Source organism: Abramis brama, assembly GCF_963993115.1.
Source record: "Abramis brama genome assembly, chromosome: 21".
Classification (NCBI taxonomy): Eukaryota; Metazoa; Chordata; class Actinopteri; order Cypriniformes; family Leuciscidae; genus Abramis; species Abramis brama.
This window is the reverse complement of record NC_139983.1, coordinates 1,578,790-1,597,500: the sequence shown is the minus strand read 5'-3', so window position 1 is coordinate 1,597,500 and position 18,711 is coordinate 1,578,790. Positions and strand designations below refer to the sequence as shown.

Genomic DNA, 18,711 nt, shown 5'->3' with positions numbered 1-18,711 from the left:
ATCGCAATAGTTTCTGAACATCAGGACAGTGTGTGTTTATGAAGGATGTGGAGCAGCAACAGGCAACACACATCATTTATTCTCATTAACAAACACATGCTCGTGCACGCTATGCAAATGTGACGTTTGGACCTCAAAACACACACACACATTTACACACACCGCCGATAAAAAATAGCCTTCACAAACAGTCAAATAAATATTAAAGCTCACAGTGTGTATCCAGCTGAAAATCATCTGCAGTTCACTAGCGATGTGAGATAATGGCGCGCGCGAGATATAACCATGTTTTCAATGATAAATCGAAAGAAATTCTAGGCAACAAAGCGTTCGAAAAAAAATGACGTAAAGGGAAATTCGAACGCAAACTCGATGCATTCTCGAGGCTCGGTCAGTGTTCCGATGAACTGACTTCTTTTATTTTGTCATGATTAAAATGAACCCAATAACAAACAGCACAGCGTGTCTTATTTTCAACATTTAGTTTACACTCGAAGTGAGTTGTTAAGTGGGCCTGTATGAGGATTTAAATTATTTTTTGAATGTTTCTCCCGGTTTTTAATCGATGAATTCAGTTGATTCATTTGAATGCCGTACAGATGAACCCCACAGATGCTGAAATCTGCATATGAATCTCTATATATCCATATATCCCGATCCTCGACACATGCACGAGACTCATGACTACACGACGCAGAAAACTTTCCTTTCACCAACATTTGATATGCAACATCGATATCAACACATTTAAACAAAGCCGATGTCATTTTAAATATAAAGATTCATAGTTGGATTGACTGTAATGGAGATCGGGCCTGTAAAATGGATTCAAACCACAACTAAAAAAATCAATAGCTAAGAGACAATTAAACACATTACCAACATCATCATTGCAAACTACGGGGAAGCACACCACTGTCCAATACTTTAAACACAATAGTGTCCATTGCATAACATTATACAACGGCATCTAGCCTACTAAAATATTACGCCAAGTCATTCATTTGTTTAAAGCAATCATGTGCAATTCGAGATCATTATGTACAACAACAGCCCAAATGATACACACATACCAAATATAAAAAGCATGATAGTAGCGACACCAAAGACCAGCAATAATTTCAAATATCAGATATAGGCCTATACCATAAACACGCCGTTTCTCACAAGAACAAGTTCAGAAGAATCGCGTGACACTCTCAGCACAGTTTATTTTACCATTCAAGCTGATTTAAAGATCTCTAATCTCATGCCATATTTTATATCTCACATTATGCTATTGTAGTGTATTCAGCGCAGAAACAATGAACCCATCGGTTACTTACATGATCGGCTAAGTTAGTGGAAGATCCCGAGAGTTCCTCATGGTCTGATTTTGAGCTTCCATCCCGTTCATCAATCACTAAATCTATGGGCATTTTCCCTTTCAAACAGCTGATGTACCGATGGCAGAAGTTATCGCAGAGTTCGTGCACCTTGAGCAGAGGAAAGACAGAACAACTCTTTCACAAATCAGCGCAAAAGGAGGAAAACTACTGAGAAATACAGCAATGCAAATGATTCTCCAGAGACACACTCAACAAGTTCATTGACTAAATAAACCAACAAATAACACAAGCACGTCTTAGTCAACATCTCGCACCAACTATAACTTGTCCGTGAAATTATTCATTAATTTAGTAGAAATAAAATATGTCTATGTCATATCCCGTTTAAACTAACATCGACGGAATATGGATTAATTATTATGAATTATAATTAATTGTTTCAGTAACAATTTACGTTGGGGGTAATTTTGTCAAATAATATATATATATATATATATATATATATGTATTATTTGTATTATATCAAGAATTATAAATTCAAAAAAGAAAAAGAAAAAAAAAGAATCACAGATTGGTGATGAGCGCAGTAAATTCATTCAAATTCTTTCTAAAAGTAAATCAATCCAAATCAATAAAAGATTACCTTTTCTAACTCCAAAAGATGAAACCGTAATACTTGTATGGCTTGTATCATCTGTGAAGAGAAATGCATCGTTAGCTGTATCCCTTCTTTATGTTTTCATTTTAATATTCGTTAGCAACATAATGTTTTGTAGTGAACAGAAACCATCCCAATATTAAGAAATAATTCGAGATGTGCTTGAGAAAGTAATTATTTTTGATATTTAATTTTATTTTATTTTTTGCATGTGGCATTATATGCCTGTGTAAAGTGTGAATGGGTTGATGGTGATTTCAGCCCTAATGAGGGACTTTTCCACCTCAAACACTCCTGGCACACATCAAATCCCTTCGTATTTACTTTCACTATCTCCAGATCCGATGCAAAAAAATATAGTCTCGAGAAGTAAAAAAAACAGTGAGACTCATTTAAGAGAAGTGGATTGCAGGGCTGTAGTGAAGACAAGCAGTGCTGATGTGTTATCTTACCAAATTATCCAATTCTGGATTTGAAGAAAATAAAGGTTTTTCAGCGCGGACCTAAAACACACATGCACACACACACACACACAAAAATCGGAGTTAATAACAATCGATGAGAAATGTGCAGCAATTTAATAATTGGGTTTTAATGAAAGATGCATTAAAATCGCAATCGTTACGAATCAGGTTAAACACTCCTTAAATGCAGCCGCTTAGTGTATTGATGGAAATATAGTTAGGGTTCATAAAATGAAACTATGACTTGTATCTGTGTTTGTTTGCATGTTTTAAGTAGATGTGAGACCTGTTTAGCGAAGACAGCGATGTCCTCGTTGAAGGAGTCCGAGGAACACACATCTCCTCCGGCCACCCCGGGCTCGCGAGGAGTGCATGTGGCCAGCTCACACTTCTCAAACACCAGAGCCAGCAGAGGGAACAGAGGGTGACTGCAGAAACACACACACACACACCGCGATCAGAGCACTTCACCGGGGAAACACGCGAGGAACAGTGTGTGTGAGAGTATTAGTCCGAGCGCGACGGGGGAAATTCAGCTCAGCTTAGGCTTCCGTTCTAAATCACATTCAGATAGTAGTAAATGCAGTTTAATGGGCAATTTAATCACTCAAGTAACTACTGAGTAATTAAATATTAAACTGCATTTACACTCAACGAGAGTCGCGATCACATCGGGTTTTGTAGCGGTGATTTTAAACTCAAGTGAAAATAACGCTGCGAGCGAACGCTTTAAAATTAAATGCAGAACGAAAAGAAAAAAGAAAAAAAGGCATACAAATAAATGTGCAAAGCAAAGTGAAATGTATAGTATTCCCTAAAATAGTGCCAGCATTTCTGGCAAAGCCCCGTATAATAGCTACGCTACTACTAAAGTTCTCGCAAACTATTACGGGAAAGAGGAGGAATTCCCGGATCCGATATAATATCTATAACTCACCCGTAAATTTGATCTTTATCCCTCTTTAGCACGTCGTTGACAGCCGAGCCCATGCTGCCGGGCATGACGTTGGGATGCGGGGCGTGCGTGCCGTAGTGCTGGCCGTGGAGCGGGGGTCCGTGGTTCAGGTGGTGGACCTGCGGCAGCGGCCGCGGCGCGTGAGGGTCCCCGTACATCCCGACCCCGTCCATGCCGCCGTAGTGAGCCAGCTCATCGTACTGGAAGAGAAGCAGAGGGTCAAGAAGAGCACAAACACACGCAAAACTGGGAAAACGAGAAGAAAAGCGTCGCGCGAGGGCAAAGTTTGCCGCGCGTAATTACCAAAAACATGGTAAAGTTGTGTTTCCCGAAGAGAGTAACGCGTGTCTCGCGCGGAGAATATTCCCAACAAAGTGCGTCAGACTGAAGTGGTTTTGGCGACAGACAGACAGTCGAGGCCTGTGATAGATCGTGTGTTAGTGGAGGTGAGTGTTGGAGATTTGAAACCTACCCTTTGCGCCATCAGCCTGCGCTCCAATAAACCTCTGGATCTGTGTCGTAGATTTAATTTCCCAGTCCGCTCACAAACTCACGCGCCGCAAAGATCCCGTTTTCAAGCAACTCGCCGAATTCTCCTATTCTCCAGTATATGGCTGAGAAAGAGCGCAGGCATCGGGAAGAGTTTTTTGCAATTATTCTTCTTCTTCTTCTTTTTCTCTTTGCCCCCCAGAAAAGAAAGAAAAAAAGTCAAGCACCAAAACTGAAGGTTACAGCCGGCCCATCAACAACCTGCATGTAACTAAACTGTCGTGTCTCATGGCTTTTTGCCACTCCAGCTGTCAATCAAAGCCAGAGGTTGTCAAGGTAATGAATGAATGATGGTTGGTGATGATGATGTTCAAGAGAGGATGAATCTTTTTAGCCCCGTTTTCATCCCACAAGTCCCTGTCTTCTTTATGCCTCCGGTCCGCTTTCTTGTTTTATTACTACTGTATTAAAAAAAAAAAAAAAAAAAAAAAAAAAAGAAGAAGGGGAAAGAGAAGAGTTTTTTAAAAAACGCGGCGGTCCCTCGCTCTCGCGCGCGGTGTGAGATGAGTGAGTGTCAGTGTGTGTTGGCAGGTCGGACGCTCGCGCGCTTATACAACGCAGAGAGTCGAGCCGCGCGCATCGGCGGGAGAATGAAATGACGGAAACCGGAAGTGGCGCTGAGCACAGCCAGTCCTGCGCGAGCTCCACGCCAAACCCTGCGCGAGGCGAGCGACGCGACGCGAGGCGAGCGAGCGTCCAGTGCGCGAGGGGGGAGACACGCGCATTCACCGCGTTCAAACACTGTCTTTAACACACAAAAGAAAAATCATTTTAACTCGACTTCGGGTAATGCATTGCGCATGCAACTGATATCGAGTGTCAAATCCAGTGTTATGTGCAAGGCACGAAGAGTTAAAATGATTATTTACGCAGACCCCCTTTTTAAAAAAAATAAAGTGAACTTTTAAAATAACGTGAAGAGAGCAAAAAAAAAAAAGAAAAAAAAAAAAAGATGTTTTATTGAAAGTGTCTTTTAGTCCAATCGCGTTTGTAGATTGAAATGTGATCCGTGCATCGCGCTGCTCAATTCTCAAAGAGCCCGAGATCATCAATCATGAGAAGGCCTGAAGTTTCAGAGGAGGAGCGAGGATATTGATCGTGCTACAGATGTGGCCCCTAAAACCACAAACAGACCCTTAAAACACTCCTCATCAATGAACATATAGCCCACATCGTGACATCAGCGTCCATCGATCGCTTTTTACATAAATGTCTACATTTAGAGCTGTTGTTTTGTTGTTGAAATCAACTGTTCACGCGCCTGTGGAGATCGAGCAGAACTCAACACACGAGGTCAGAAACACACTCACCCGAACCTCGGGTTAGAATGAAGACAGCAATTAAAGCGGATTCATAAATGCAACTGTGTTTATGAGAGAGGGAGGGAGTGAGAGGGTTCAGTGTGCACTAGCGAGTGGACACACAGCGCGCGCTGAATGACCAGTGCTTCATCATCATCATCATCGCGAGGAAGAGGAAGAGTGCGAGCACTTCTGTGCACACACACGCCTGAGCCGAGACACGGGTAAGTGCATATCTCACACTTACAGAAATCAGCAGGGAAAGTGAGCGATTACTGCAGGAAAAAAAAATATTTCAACAACTAGAACTTTAATAATGCGTGCAAATTTAAACACTCAAAATCATACAATAAATCACTACCTTGAGGAAAATGCATGTATATTTTCGCTTTGGTTAAATACAATTTTGAAGAGTAGCCGTTCCTTTTCAGTTTTAATTACATCGGTTTTTAGATATAAAACTCGCAATTTATCCCGACACAACGGCTAATAATTGCGCTGAAAAGAAACTTGACACGGAAAACACGCTTTCGGTTTCAAAAATGTTTGAAATGTATGTCTATGTTAATATGCATGAAATAAAATATTTAGTTTTTATTTATTTTATTTTATTTTTTTACCTACCGACTGAACAAACTCCTGTGTGGAGAGAAACAGAAAAGAAGAGCAGGAATCAGTGTTGTGAATGTGAAGGTGATCCGTGGCTTTAACAGCCGGGAACATTTCATCTGGTGTCAAATTGAGGTCATTTTAGGGTTAAAGCTCTCGATGTCTCTGCCCAGCTGCGGCCGACAATACATGGACACAAACACTTTTACATAACCTGTCACTGTTTACAATTATTAATTTATTTATTTATTTTAAATGGAAATCATAACATAAAATATAATCTAAATGTAGAATATCACTCAGATGCATATCTATTTCTGTTTAGCCTATGCGAAATAACCTGAGTTATGTTATCCTAACAACTATCTAGATCTCATTTGTTAAGGCTTCAGGTCATTCAGAATTATTTAATGCTGTTTAATTTCGTTCTAAAAAATTTAACTGAAATAGGCAATGCCCGAACTAGCCTATAACAGATTTCTACGGAACAACAGGTCGCATGTCGCTCGAATACACATTCGCGCACGTTAAAATATTCGCGCCTTCAATTTGCTTAACTTTAAACATTCAGGAGAATTAAAAAAAAAAAACATTTCTATGATTTCTAGATTAATCATCCGTATTTGCAAATGTTCCGTCATTTTCAGGCTCTTTCTCCTGAAGTGTTTCTGTTAGGCACATTATTCCTGTTTACAGCTCTAGCTCAGCTTAAACTCTCTCTGACCTCAGGAACATCAGTCTGAGGACATCCAGTGTGTGGAGAAGTTTCGAGAGGAACTGTAAATTCTTCTGTGTGAAAGGAGTCTTCTCCTTCATGGCTGCTCAGTGGCGTTATTCTCACGGCACTGTGAGAGTGTGTGCGTGTGTGTGTGTGTGTGTGTGTTTCTGCAGCTCTTTAGCGACACCTGCCGGATCAATGATGCGACTCTCTGCAATGCTGTGTAAAGTGAAGTTAAATAAAAATAGAAATAAAAATAAACACTGATAAAAAAATAAAATAAAAAAAACATATACAAACACAGTTTGTTTCGAATGAATTATATTTAATAAACAAAGCTTGCCAGTTGGCAATTCTGAAGAGCGAAATAAACAGAAATGACCAAGAGTTTGTCATTTAAAAAAAAAAAAGTGGTTGTTTTTATTCGTTTTTGTTTCGTAAATTATAGTGTTTACACTATCTAATTTTTAATGCTCCGCATTATGTTCTACAATTAGAGAACTTTCATTTTAAAATTACGCTATTATTTTTCACGTATCAGTTTTCCTGGTTAAATCCGTTAATTTAACGGTGGGAAATATATATATATATTTCATCCCTGATAGATAAAATAAAAATACCTATAATTATTTTCTTGAAAATTACAAGCGTCTTGCAATAAAAGTATAGGCTATTCCATGCGTTTTGTTATTATTGTCCTCCTCGCCATAGTTTGGAAATGCAAATATTTGACAAATATATAGGATACGCTATATAAGATAAAAACTGTAGGCTAGCTTATATATAATCCTTGTGTTACTAAATGAAATAAAACAGTAGCATATTAGTCGAATAGCCTACGATATGATTAATAAACGAACAAGCAACATAAACAAACAAACAAACATTAGCCTAAATAAAAAATAAATCATTAGCGCTGAGTGAAACCAGGACAACTTTTGCAAAGCATCTCATTTTACATATATCTTGAAATAATCTTATATGTCAAACTGTTTCTGTGTCCACCAGAAGAATATTAAAACGCAGAAATGCGTGGTTATTAATGATCCTGGCTAATAATGTGTTATTTCTGTCGCTTGCCCTGTGTGTTTTAAGAGACTTAAAGCTCTGACACCTTTATATTATAGGCTAATCATCACCAACACCTTTATTTACAATCATGCCGTTAATGTCCCGCGCGAAACGGAACACGCAGTAAGACTTACTAGTATTTCCCCCGATTAGGTCAGATTTGCTTTTCCCGTTTCTTAGTTTGAATTATTACCTCTAAGGCAAAACATGAGAAATAGAAGTGTGTGCAGAACAGGCCTACATTTAAAGAATCAATCATATTTTTTTAAGACCCGATTCATCTAAGATTTCTTCTCATTTTAGAACAAAAATATTATAAATAGTTTTAAAAGGAACGCGGGTTAAAGTTTCGCACGCGCAGATTTAGAGATATCGCGAGGGCTTGTCAACAGTAATGAAACACGAGCCACGCCCTCTGACGTCACTGACAGCTCATTAGCGCTAATCATTTGCTTCTAGAATAGAAGACAAAATCATATCTTTAACGGCTTCTGTTAGTAATTGGATGCAAGTGTAGGTATATCTGCCGTACAGAAGCGTTCCCCTCTCCGCGCGCACGTTCAGTCATTATGCAGAGTTATTATGTGCCCCTCAGGACTGATGATTTTCCGCTATTTAAACAAATACCCGACATACACAGCGCATGTTAAGAAGAAACTGTTTTCCGTTTCCACTGTTCAAATTAAAGGTGTAAAATCCACATTTGCAACGTGTTAAAAAAAGAATGCCGTTGCCATCTTTGTTGTTGTTTTGTTTTCCTTACATCTCCCCATTTGACTGAGTCTCCCTGGTTCTGGGAGTTTACATGATCAAGCAGAGAGCCAGGTAATTACCACACACTGTCAAACACTGGGACCAGTGACTCAAATACAGTGTGAAGTATCAAAGAGGAGCGGGAGACCCAGATCTACATAGGAGACGCCTGAGACACACACACACACACACACACACACACACACACACTGAGGATGTGACAGCACTTACAGTTTCATCTTTGTGCTGGCCTCCAGTTCCACAGTGACACACACACACACACACACACACACACACACTCACACACACTAGACTTCTATAGCAACATTACATATAACGATATTTACTTTTATACAAATGAAAAATATGGTTGCACTACTTTTAGGCTTAGGGCTTGGTTTAGGGTTTAATTTACTGCTATTATTACTACAGTTGTAAAATAAAGCGCAACACTTTATTTTACAGTGTCGTTGTTACACATTACATGTACTTTCCGTAGTAATAACAGTAAATTATGCTAAATTACAAGCAACTAACCCTCAACCAAATCCTAATCCTACCCTAACCCTATAGTAAGTACATACTTAATTTTACTCAGTACTTAAATATATAATTACACTGTAACAATGACACCTTAAAATAAAGTGTAACCGGATATTTAGATTTATACAAATGAAAAAATAAATAAATGTGTTTTTTTAGGCGACATTGTTAGAGTGTAATTACACAAACATAACTGAGTACATGTATTCATAGGCTTAGGGCTTGGTTTAATTTACTGTTAACTTATTACTATAGTAATTACATGTAACGTGCAACTACACCTAAAAATAAAGGGGGTTACACTTTATTTTAAGGTGTCATTGTTACAGTGTAATAATAATTAACTACATGCACTTACTATAGGGTTAGGGTAGGATTAGGATTTGGTTTAGGGTTAATTGCATGTAATTATGCACAATTTATAGTTATTACTACAGTAACGTGTAAAAAGGACACTGTAAAATAACATGAGTTACACTTTATTTTAAGGTGTCAGTATTACAGTGTAATTTATACATGTAAGTACTGATTATTAATAATTAACTACATGTAAATACCACAGGGACTGCATGTAACACACGTAACAATGACACAGTAGAATAAAGTGTTACCAAATACATTATATTATAGCTTTTATTGCAGCTTTATAACTATAGATGCTGTTTCAAGTGTCATTGCACCAAAAAATAACAATGCTTGTAAAATGTATTGAACAGGTTTTTACTCAGATGCTGCAAGAATCATGAAACACACTCGGCTGCATCTCAATGAGCCGTCATTTATTCAGTCAAAATAAACTGATAAAGCAATACAAGTAAAAAAAAGCAAAGGCCCCGTTGGTGTGCAAAACTGTTGGAATCTAAATCCAGTCTGGTGGGACGTTTAAGTGTTTAACATTATAAACATGCCTGTCTCCTCCGGCTCGGAGGGATACTTTACATGTAAATATTCACACAGGCCATGAATTATTGAGAGTTGTGAAGAAGTAAAACGTCTCTGCATCTGAGCTCGAGAACGGACAGGACGAGAGAATTATCCCAAAGAAAAGATAATTGGGGTGTGAAGAAATAAAAGCCTAGGCGAAAAATATAAAGCCTACTGGTTAATTCAAATCCTGCACACACAACACACACACACACACACACGCACGTATAGAGGCATGTCTAGAGTGTGTGTAGGCCTATGTGTGAATCTACACAGAGAAAAGCCACACGTCAAAACTTGTCAAAGTTTGCGGGTGAAGAGAGTTGTGGAGTCGGGCTGTTCTGGTGTGTGCTGTGTTGTGGTGTGTGTTGTGTTCTGGCCTGTGGCTGAACACTCGACAGACTGTCAGGAGCTGATGGGAAACCAGTACAGGCGCTTGATTCACCATCAAACCGCTCGCTCTCTGAACACAGCAGTGCAGGTGTGTGTGAACACACTCAAGCTTCAGACAGAATGCATGCTTTTCCTGCGTTTCTGTAGTGGAATTAAACTACAATGATCTTGCATAACTGTGTTCTTTATGTCATTAAACATCAGCAGTATTAAAGATTGAATGTTCAATCCTCCTGTTAATCGCAGTGTACTCACCACTGAAAATGAAGAAATGCATGACTTTAATTAAATTTCCCAGTGCAACTTCCGAATCCCCATACTACTATTAAGCAATTGTGAATTACTGTACTATAATTGTGCGAGTAAACTAAAAGTCTATTAGCAATGCAGAACACACACACACACACACACACACACATCAGGGCACTAAACAGACACAATTCACAAGTGGTCCCGATGTCTCAGAGGACTTTTAATATGTATGAGCAACATCAAAGAGGAATATCCTGACATGTGGCTCCTCCAAATGATCAAGCTTATTATCACATATATGCAAATGTTTTCCAGTTTTGTTGCTCTTTGTTTGTGGAAAATACAGATGATGCCGTCAGGAGCAGCCATGATGATTTCTAGTGTCCACTGCTCACTTATACTTGCATGTTTTGTTGCTTTTCCTCTGCAGATTCTTCATGTGTCGTTCTCTATGAGAAGACCATTCTGTTACGAGTCTGTCTGAACTGGTCACTTGTAAAAAAATAAAAAATAAAAATCTTGAAGAGAACCTGAAAATAAATGAATGAAACCTGAGTGTTCAGATGCTCGCCACGTTTCTTTTTTTATACCATATTCTTTCATTACATTTTTATGGGTCATTTAAAGGTGAATAAAAATCTCCTCAATAACAGCGCAGGCATTGACGCGAGCGCTGTAACAAAAGCACACAGAGCTGAATTAAATTCTGTTTTATTATGAGCCAAGCCAGATATATGAATATAATTCCTTTCCTAAATGCGTCTCTTGAAAATCGCTCTGTGAAAATCTCCTGTGATGTTTACATTTATACCATTTTAACATTTTATTATGAGTTCCACTGCTTCAAAAATGAAATATGACCTATATTCACAGTGTAACCCGAGGAGCATTTTAATAAACTGCTTGTGGTTTATTGATTACTTATGACAGACATATACTAACACTTGTGTTGTTTTGGTAGACACACTCTAGCCAGGTAAAAAATCTTATTTTTTCAACCCAAATCCTGGGTTGAGCCTTTTGGGTCATTTTTTGGGCTATTTTTTCAGTGTTTGGGTAGTTTTTGTGTTACCCAGATCCTGGGTCAGACGTATGTATTCAAAACTACATAAAATGTGCTAAACTGTAAAATATGATTGAAAATAAAGGAATTATCATTCAAACCAGTGGTTTTGTGTGGGGTATTTGTTTTTTTAATTTAAGAGGATTTAAGTTAATCCGTAAACATTAATTCATGTATGCAGTAAAAAAAGAAGAAAAAGCTAGTGCTACAGTAAAACTGAATCAACCCAGTATGATGGGTTAAATCAACAACCCATTTTGCTGGGTAAAATTAACCCAACATGTGTTCTATCTTATATTTACCCAGCCCTTGGGTTGTTTTTACAACTCCTCCAGTTACACCAAATTGGGTTGTTTTTAACCCATTATTTTTAACCCAGTATAGGAAAGAGTGCATATTCTTAAACGTCATTTGCAATATTATAAATAATGATTGTACCACTTAGACCTCTGTGAGTTCGCTTACTATTTTTCATCATTCTGGGTGCAGCCGAATCTTATATAAAAGCCCCCAGCATGATAACACAGGCATGAGCTCAGAGAGTCTGCAAGTGACTTTTAGCTTTTAAACGAACACAGAATCCAGGCCCGAGTAATCCCTCGTCGCTGGGACTGTAAATAAGCAACCCTTCTGCTGGACGTATAGGTTGATTGGGCGTCATGAAATAAGCGTGATTCGTGACTCGACCCGCGCGGATCCGTCAAGCCGCGTTGATCTGACGGTTAATGGAGTCGCTGCTGTCAACGGTCCGGCACAACTGATGGAATCATCCTTTTGTTCCTTGATGCAGTCAGTGTCTCTTCACCCAATCTTGTATTCTCCTTTAATAGTCAGTGGTAGTTAATTATTAAAGGTATGTATTTGAATTATAAATATACTAGTTATACAGAAGTAGGCAAAGCAGGCACAGCGCCTCAGGCTAAATTCCTCCATTAGCCATTATTTTCCAGTCTCCTGCCTCCATTTCCCTGCCTCCTAGTTTTATGTCATCTCCAAAAAACAGCCAGGCGTTGCTTTGTACTTGCCATCTCCTCCCCACTATGACCACAAAAAAAGAGAAAAACCCTCCCCTGCATACATATATCTGCAGACGCCTTGAAGTGGGATGTCATACCTGTCTTACATTTAATGAATGGCTTTCTTCACCGTGTCCCAGGATTCCAGACTCTCCTGAAAGCTGATGGCGAACGTTACCGTACATCATTAGGCGTGTCGGGAACAGCGCCACCCACAGGACACACGCGGTCCTGAAGCCAAAACAAAGAACTTTTGCACGCTTTTCTCTTTTTTTCCTCCTCTCCTCTCCGGTCCGACTCCCTCTCCTCCGCTCGGCCATCATCTCCTCCACCTCTGGATTTATGAATAAAATACGACACGCTCAGAATAAGAAGATGGCACTGCAGTAACTGTCAAATGCCAAGATGAAATAATAAATTCAGGTGCCTTTTTCTGCTCTGTTGAAGGAAACTTTGTTCTCTTTCCGAAGCTGGCTTCTTCATCTGGGTTTTTTCTTCCCCGGTTGCCGCTCGCTCGTTTTCAAATATTTCCACCCCATTTCTGCAAGTTTTTTTTCCACCTCCTTCAAGCGGTTCACATGCTACACTTCACTTTTAAAGGTTTCATGGAGTGATTGATGACATCGGATGTAAAAGCAGTGCGATACTGTTTGTAACCTCCATCAGAACATTCATCCACTTTATGTCTTCAAATGCAATATAAGCGCCGGTGAATAAGGCATTAATAATGGGGTCGGCTGATTGGAGTCTCCAAAATGGGTCAAAATCTTAGCAATGTAACTCCATATTCAATGTATACAGCATTTTCTTTGAATGAAACATTTCTCTTAGGCAATTGATCACATACCTTTATTCTACTCATTCTAGTGTTCTCTGGGAATCAAAACCATGACCTTGGTGTAGGAATCTGATGCCGACAAAATTAACTTTCCTACACGTCACAATGCATGTGTGCTGATTTCACATCAAACCTTCATCTGGATTGCCTGTAATAAACCAAGAACAGAGCGAGATGTGATCCTTCTCATCACTCTTTTAGAAATAGACACAACATTGACTGTGGAATGACAAAAGTAAAGAAAACATTCACATTTATGCATTTAGCAGACCTTATATTAAAAAAGGAGAGCCAACAACATTCGTAACATACAACGGCAGGTTTATTAGACAACTAGATTAGGAAAAGTACAACTATTTAACAAATTGGCGATTTCATATGAATCAGGTCCTTCATCAGATCTGGATACGGTCTGGATACGGCCTTGATCCGGCGGACTGCGGTAAACCTCGGGATAAACAGAAAGACTAATATTAGCGTAGACGCCATTCTTCTTATGATGTAACGAGTACATCAGGATTTATGGGAAGTGTTCCCGGTTCCGGCTGACCTGATCTATGCAGCCTAACATTGAATTATAGAAGTCTATAATATATTATGTGAATGCTAGGTCAAAGAGATGTGTCTTTAATCTGGCTTTGAACTGACAGAGTGTGTCTGCTTCCCAGACAATGTTAAGAAGTTCCAAAGTTTAGGTGCTAAATAGGAAAAGGATCTACTATTTCTACATTAGGATCTAATATTCTGTGTATTATCAACTGGCCAGAATTTTGAGATCGCAATAGACGTGAAGGACTATAATGCGTTAGAACTCGCTCAAGTACTGTGGAGCTAAACCATTTAGTGCTTTGTAAGTAATCAGCAATATCTGTACAATGTTTACACTCTAAAAACTCCAGGGTTGAAAAATAACCCAACCTTAACCCCACCGCTGGGTCCTTATTGGACAGAACACACGCTGGGCTGATATGAAGTGCTGGGCTTTACCATTTTACCCAGATTTCTGGATCATTTATTTGACCCATTAACCCTCTTGCTTGATTAAGTCTTTCTCGTGTGCTGGGTAATTTCCGGTCTCCTTGGCTTAACAATAAAATGAGTTACAAATATTTGTTATAAAATACAAATGTAAAATAATTATTGTCTCTGTAATACAATAAACCAAAGAGGCCAATGTAAAAAAAAAAGGAATTATACATAATTCTTTTTTTTATTTTTTTATTTTTTTATTTTTTTTACATTAAACACGGAGCCAATGCAGTGTTGACAGAACCAGGCTAATATGGTCATACTTCATGGTTCTGGTAAGAACTCCAAAAAAGGTCCACCTTGTTAGCAGATCATAGAAAAAAACGTACAAATATGCCACCGAATTAGGAAAAAACATTTATGAATTACCATGAGAGTGTATGGGACCCCTTCGGTCCATCAACAGGAACCCGTGAAGAAGAAGCCAAAACCCAAACTGAGCAGAACACTCAATCTATATTTAAACCTGATGGAAACGTGTAATTTACACAACTCATGAATGTTTGAGTGTGTTTATGGAGGGAGTGTGTTTGATGGTTCCTGACAGCACACTGAATGTTTCCTCAAGGTTCATGAAACCACCTCAAAGATCTCCCTCTCCGCCACTCTCTGTCGCTCTCACTCCTCCTCTCTTCTGCTGAGATCAAGGTAAGAGTCGTGATGGGAAATATCCATGAGGTAAAAACATCAGATCACTTTACAGCACAATGAGAAATTAGAGTCAACTCTGTGATGGATTATCCAGGCAAGAGACACTGGGATATTCCCTGGAGAATAGATGGATAAATGGATTTAAGTCAAACAAATTGCATTGTGGTTTTTGCCTATATTTAGCAGTTTATATGTGAAGTATGTGATGCTGCACACTCTCCTCCTCTCTGTCATTGGTCACTCAGTCAGATAGTCCCTCCCCCAACTCCTGTCATTGGTCAATCAGTCAGATAGTCCCTCCCCAACTACTGTCATTGGTCAATCAGACAGATAATCCCGCCCCAACTCCTGTCATTGGTCAATCAGTCAGATAGTCCCTCCCCCAACTCATGACATTGGTCAATCAGTCAGATAGTCCCTCCCCCAACTACTGTCATTGGTCAATCAGTCAGATAATCCCGCCCCCAACTCCTGTCATTGGTCAATCAGTCAGATAATCCCGCCCCCAACTCCTGTCATTGGTCAATCAGTCAGATAATCCCGCCCCCAACTCCTGTCATTGGTCAATCAGTCAGATAGTCCCTCCCACAACTCCTGTCATTGGTCAAGTTAATAATAATAATAATAATAATAATAATAATAATAATATTATGTTTAATTTATATAGTGCCTTTCCCAAGCTCAAGGACACTTCCCAATAACAGTAAAGAACAAACAATCAGTTCATAATACATGGACAATAGACATTTGCCCAATCATGAAATGAGCGATTGCAGTTGCATATCACATTCCAATCGAATACAAACAGAAACAAACAACACTAGTTACAGACAGCACAGAAGGTGGGCAGTTGAAGCAAAGGTCGGATGCAAAACACTAATGGGATGTAAGGAAACATTATGACTGTAATACAGAGTTATGGAAAATGTTTTAGAAAAACATGTCATGATGGATAATACTGTTTAAACAAATTGGTTTTAAGTTTAGACTGAAACAATATATTTGTTGGCATGTGGGGCAGCTCAAACAAACAGGGCTGTGTTTCCCGAAAGCAGCGTTCCCAACTATGTTCGCAAGTTTCGTCGTTATCATCAGTTCAACGAGTCTCGACTACGACAGATCCTGTGACCTGTGGTTAGAAGAAGAGTTTCTAGTTTTCATGACATGTGGACTCAATAAATCCTGATCTTGAGCAAAATAATCAATCTGACATTCAGTGCAATCTATATCTGTTATCTAGAATATATACAAATGTCATTTACGTCTTTTAGTTTGTAAAGAGATTTAAAGCATAGTTATTGAAGAGTGCGCATGTGTGAACGAGCTCTAGTGTGTAAGAACGAGTATATGATTGAATCTGGAAATAAAGCAAAATAACTGAGAAAAATGAGAAATAGTCCTCAGATGCCAAATCCGTAATTTATAGCAAAACATCTAGAGTTCATTTGATCTCTGACAGATTCATTAACAGTAGTTATTAATCCAGCACCTGCGTGACATCGTTAACCAACGTGGTTGAAAGACCAATTTTGTTTCGGGAAACAGTCATGACTAGCTAGTTGATTTCTTCAGCGATGCATCGTGATAGTTGAGCAGCGAGTTAATGTTGTTGTACGGGAAACACCCCAGGGCTGCGTTTCCCAAAAGCATCGTTAGTCAGGTATGGTTGCAAATGCTGTTACCAACACAGTTCAATCAAAGATTCTGAATTTCCCCAAATCATGGTCCTGAATGATTAGATATGCAAGTACCATGGTGTCCAATGAACAACCTGCTGTAGAAACATAATTTTTGTTAGTTATGATCAGATATGATTTAATATGCTGCCATTAAAGCCAGGCAAACGGCATCTCTTCACCAAGAATAAAGTGAGACACAGACAGTCACATCAGACCAGCTTCCTTCGCTGTGAGTCATTTACAAGAACAGAATAATTTAGGAAAGAAGAAAGTTGGAGCCCGACTGTCAGACGTGTGCTTGATGGCCTCTTTGTCTCAACACTGACTCTAATTGTGTGTGACGTTTATAAAGAGTTTCTTTTCATTTCCGTGAGTAAGATAGCAGTACATCCTCTTGCCATCTGCCGAGCAGCGTGAGGAACACGATCTGTTTGAAAACGCTCCACTCCGCTATGAAGATATAATTGTTCCCCCTTAGCTGCAAAACAAAGAGCAATCAAACTATGTGTTTATTTTTAATTTCCCATGCATGTTTTATCACGGCATATGCCAGCGCGCGCTACGACGGGAGGACTCTATCTACACACGAGAAATGACTTCTGCCGTGCGAATGTGTGCGAGATAAAGACGGCAGAACATTATCACACGGCGCTATTATCGTCAGTCATACTCTCGAGTGTCCAGGGAGGATGGCTAGAGTTCAGTCCAGCCCCAAAGCCATATCACAGTCTGCGAACGCCATGAGAAATCGCTCTGTCTGAAGAGCCGGATTCGCCCTGTCACTGCCTAATACACGGATTGATTCATGGTGAGAATGGATCAGGAATATGTCCTTCTGTCGAGACTATTACCCGTCTCAGCCCATCTCTCAGGCTGTAATGATGACGGCTGATGGGCCTCTAATTTTTGTTCTTGCTGAGCAAACGCTGTTTCACTGGTCAGACCCTGAGCAGAAGCAGTTCTTGAAGACACCCGCGACTCTTCATGGAGAGATCCCAGAAATAACGACTAGCATCATCAGGTCATGCTCTTTCAGGGGGGTTCATTTTACTCGGGAATAGAGCGATTAAAAGACATTCGCGGATTTATTGTGTATTTCTAATATCTAATATTGGTTAGATAAGTTATCTAGAGGTTTTTGCATGTGGTGCAGTTAAAAGTCTTTTAGGTTGATGAGGTCCTTGTGAGGTTTGTATGGTTTAGATGGGGTGTGAATTAAAGAAGTAAAGAAGATTTGATCCCCCTTAAAGAAGGTCAAAACAAGATGTAAGGCCAGTATCATCAGGTCATGCTCTTTGGGGGATATACATGGATTTCTTGAGTATATCTAATATTCAACTCAATTCACATTTATTTGTATAGCTCTTTTCACACTACACATTGTTTCAAAGCAGCTTTACAGAAAATTCACAAAAAGTCCACATTACAGTTTAGAGTGATCTGTTATCAGAGGAAACTGTCTAAGTTATGAATTTCAGAAATCTATACATATACAAAATCACAGTTAGCAAAAAATGTATTCATTTAAACAATGTAATAATTAAAGCAGAATCAATGAGCTCGTTGAAATAATGAATACTTGTTTGTTAACAAATGATTATGACATTTAGAAAAACGTAGCATTGCTGCATGTTGATTCAGAGTTTGCGTGTTCTGAAGTCTTCGCAGGAGTTGCCGCCGTCCCTTCACAAAAGTAATATGTATTATTGGTTAGATAAGTTATCTAGAGGTTTTTGTGTGTGGTGCAGTTAAAAGTATTTTAGGATGTGGTCTTTGTAAGGTTTGTATGGTTTAGATGGGGTGTGAATTAAAGACGCAATGAAGGTTTGATCCTCCTTAAAGAACGCCAAAAGATTTTCAAAGAAAGTAGCCTTGTAATATGAAAAATGAAAATATGTAAAAAAAATAAACATACAT

General features: G+C 39.0%; 1 protein-coding gene across 3 annotated transcripts in view; it reads right to left on the bottom strand.

The window, feature by feature from the left end:
• meis2a (Meis homeobox 2a) overlaps positions 1-11,676 on the bottom strand; it is an 80,800-nt gene extending 69,124 nt beyond the window's left edge. For 2 of the 3 annotated variants that reach the window (XM_084096610.1, XM_084096612.1), the window contains exons 1-6: positions 3,878-11,676; positions 3,388-3,605; positions 2,737-2,878; positions 2,439-2,489; positions 1,972-2,022; positions 1,326-1,475 (exon numbers count right to left, since the gene is read on the bottom strand). In XM_084096610.1, coding sequence (XP_083952736.1) covers positions 1,326-1,475; positions 1,972-2,022; positions 2,439-2,489; positions 2,737-2,878; positions 3,388-3,605; positions 3,878-3,889 — 624 coding nt within the window. In that variant the 5' untranslated portion in view covers positions 3,890-11,676. Of the gene's footprint in view, positions 1-1,325; positions 1,476-1,971; positions 2,023-2,438; positions 2,490-2,736; positions 2,879-3,387; positions 3,606-3,708; positions 3,851-3,877 lie in introns of those variants that run through there. The other variant, XM_084096611.1, reaches the window with a different exon arrangement.
• Between the last annotated feature and the right edge of the window lie 7,035 nt (positions 11,677-18,711).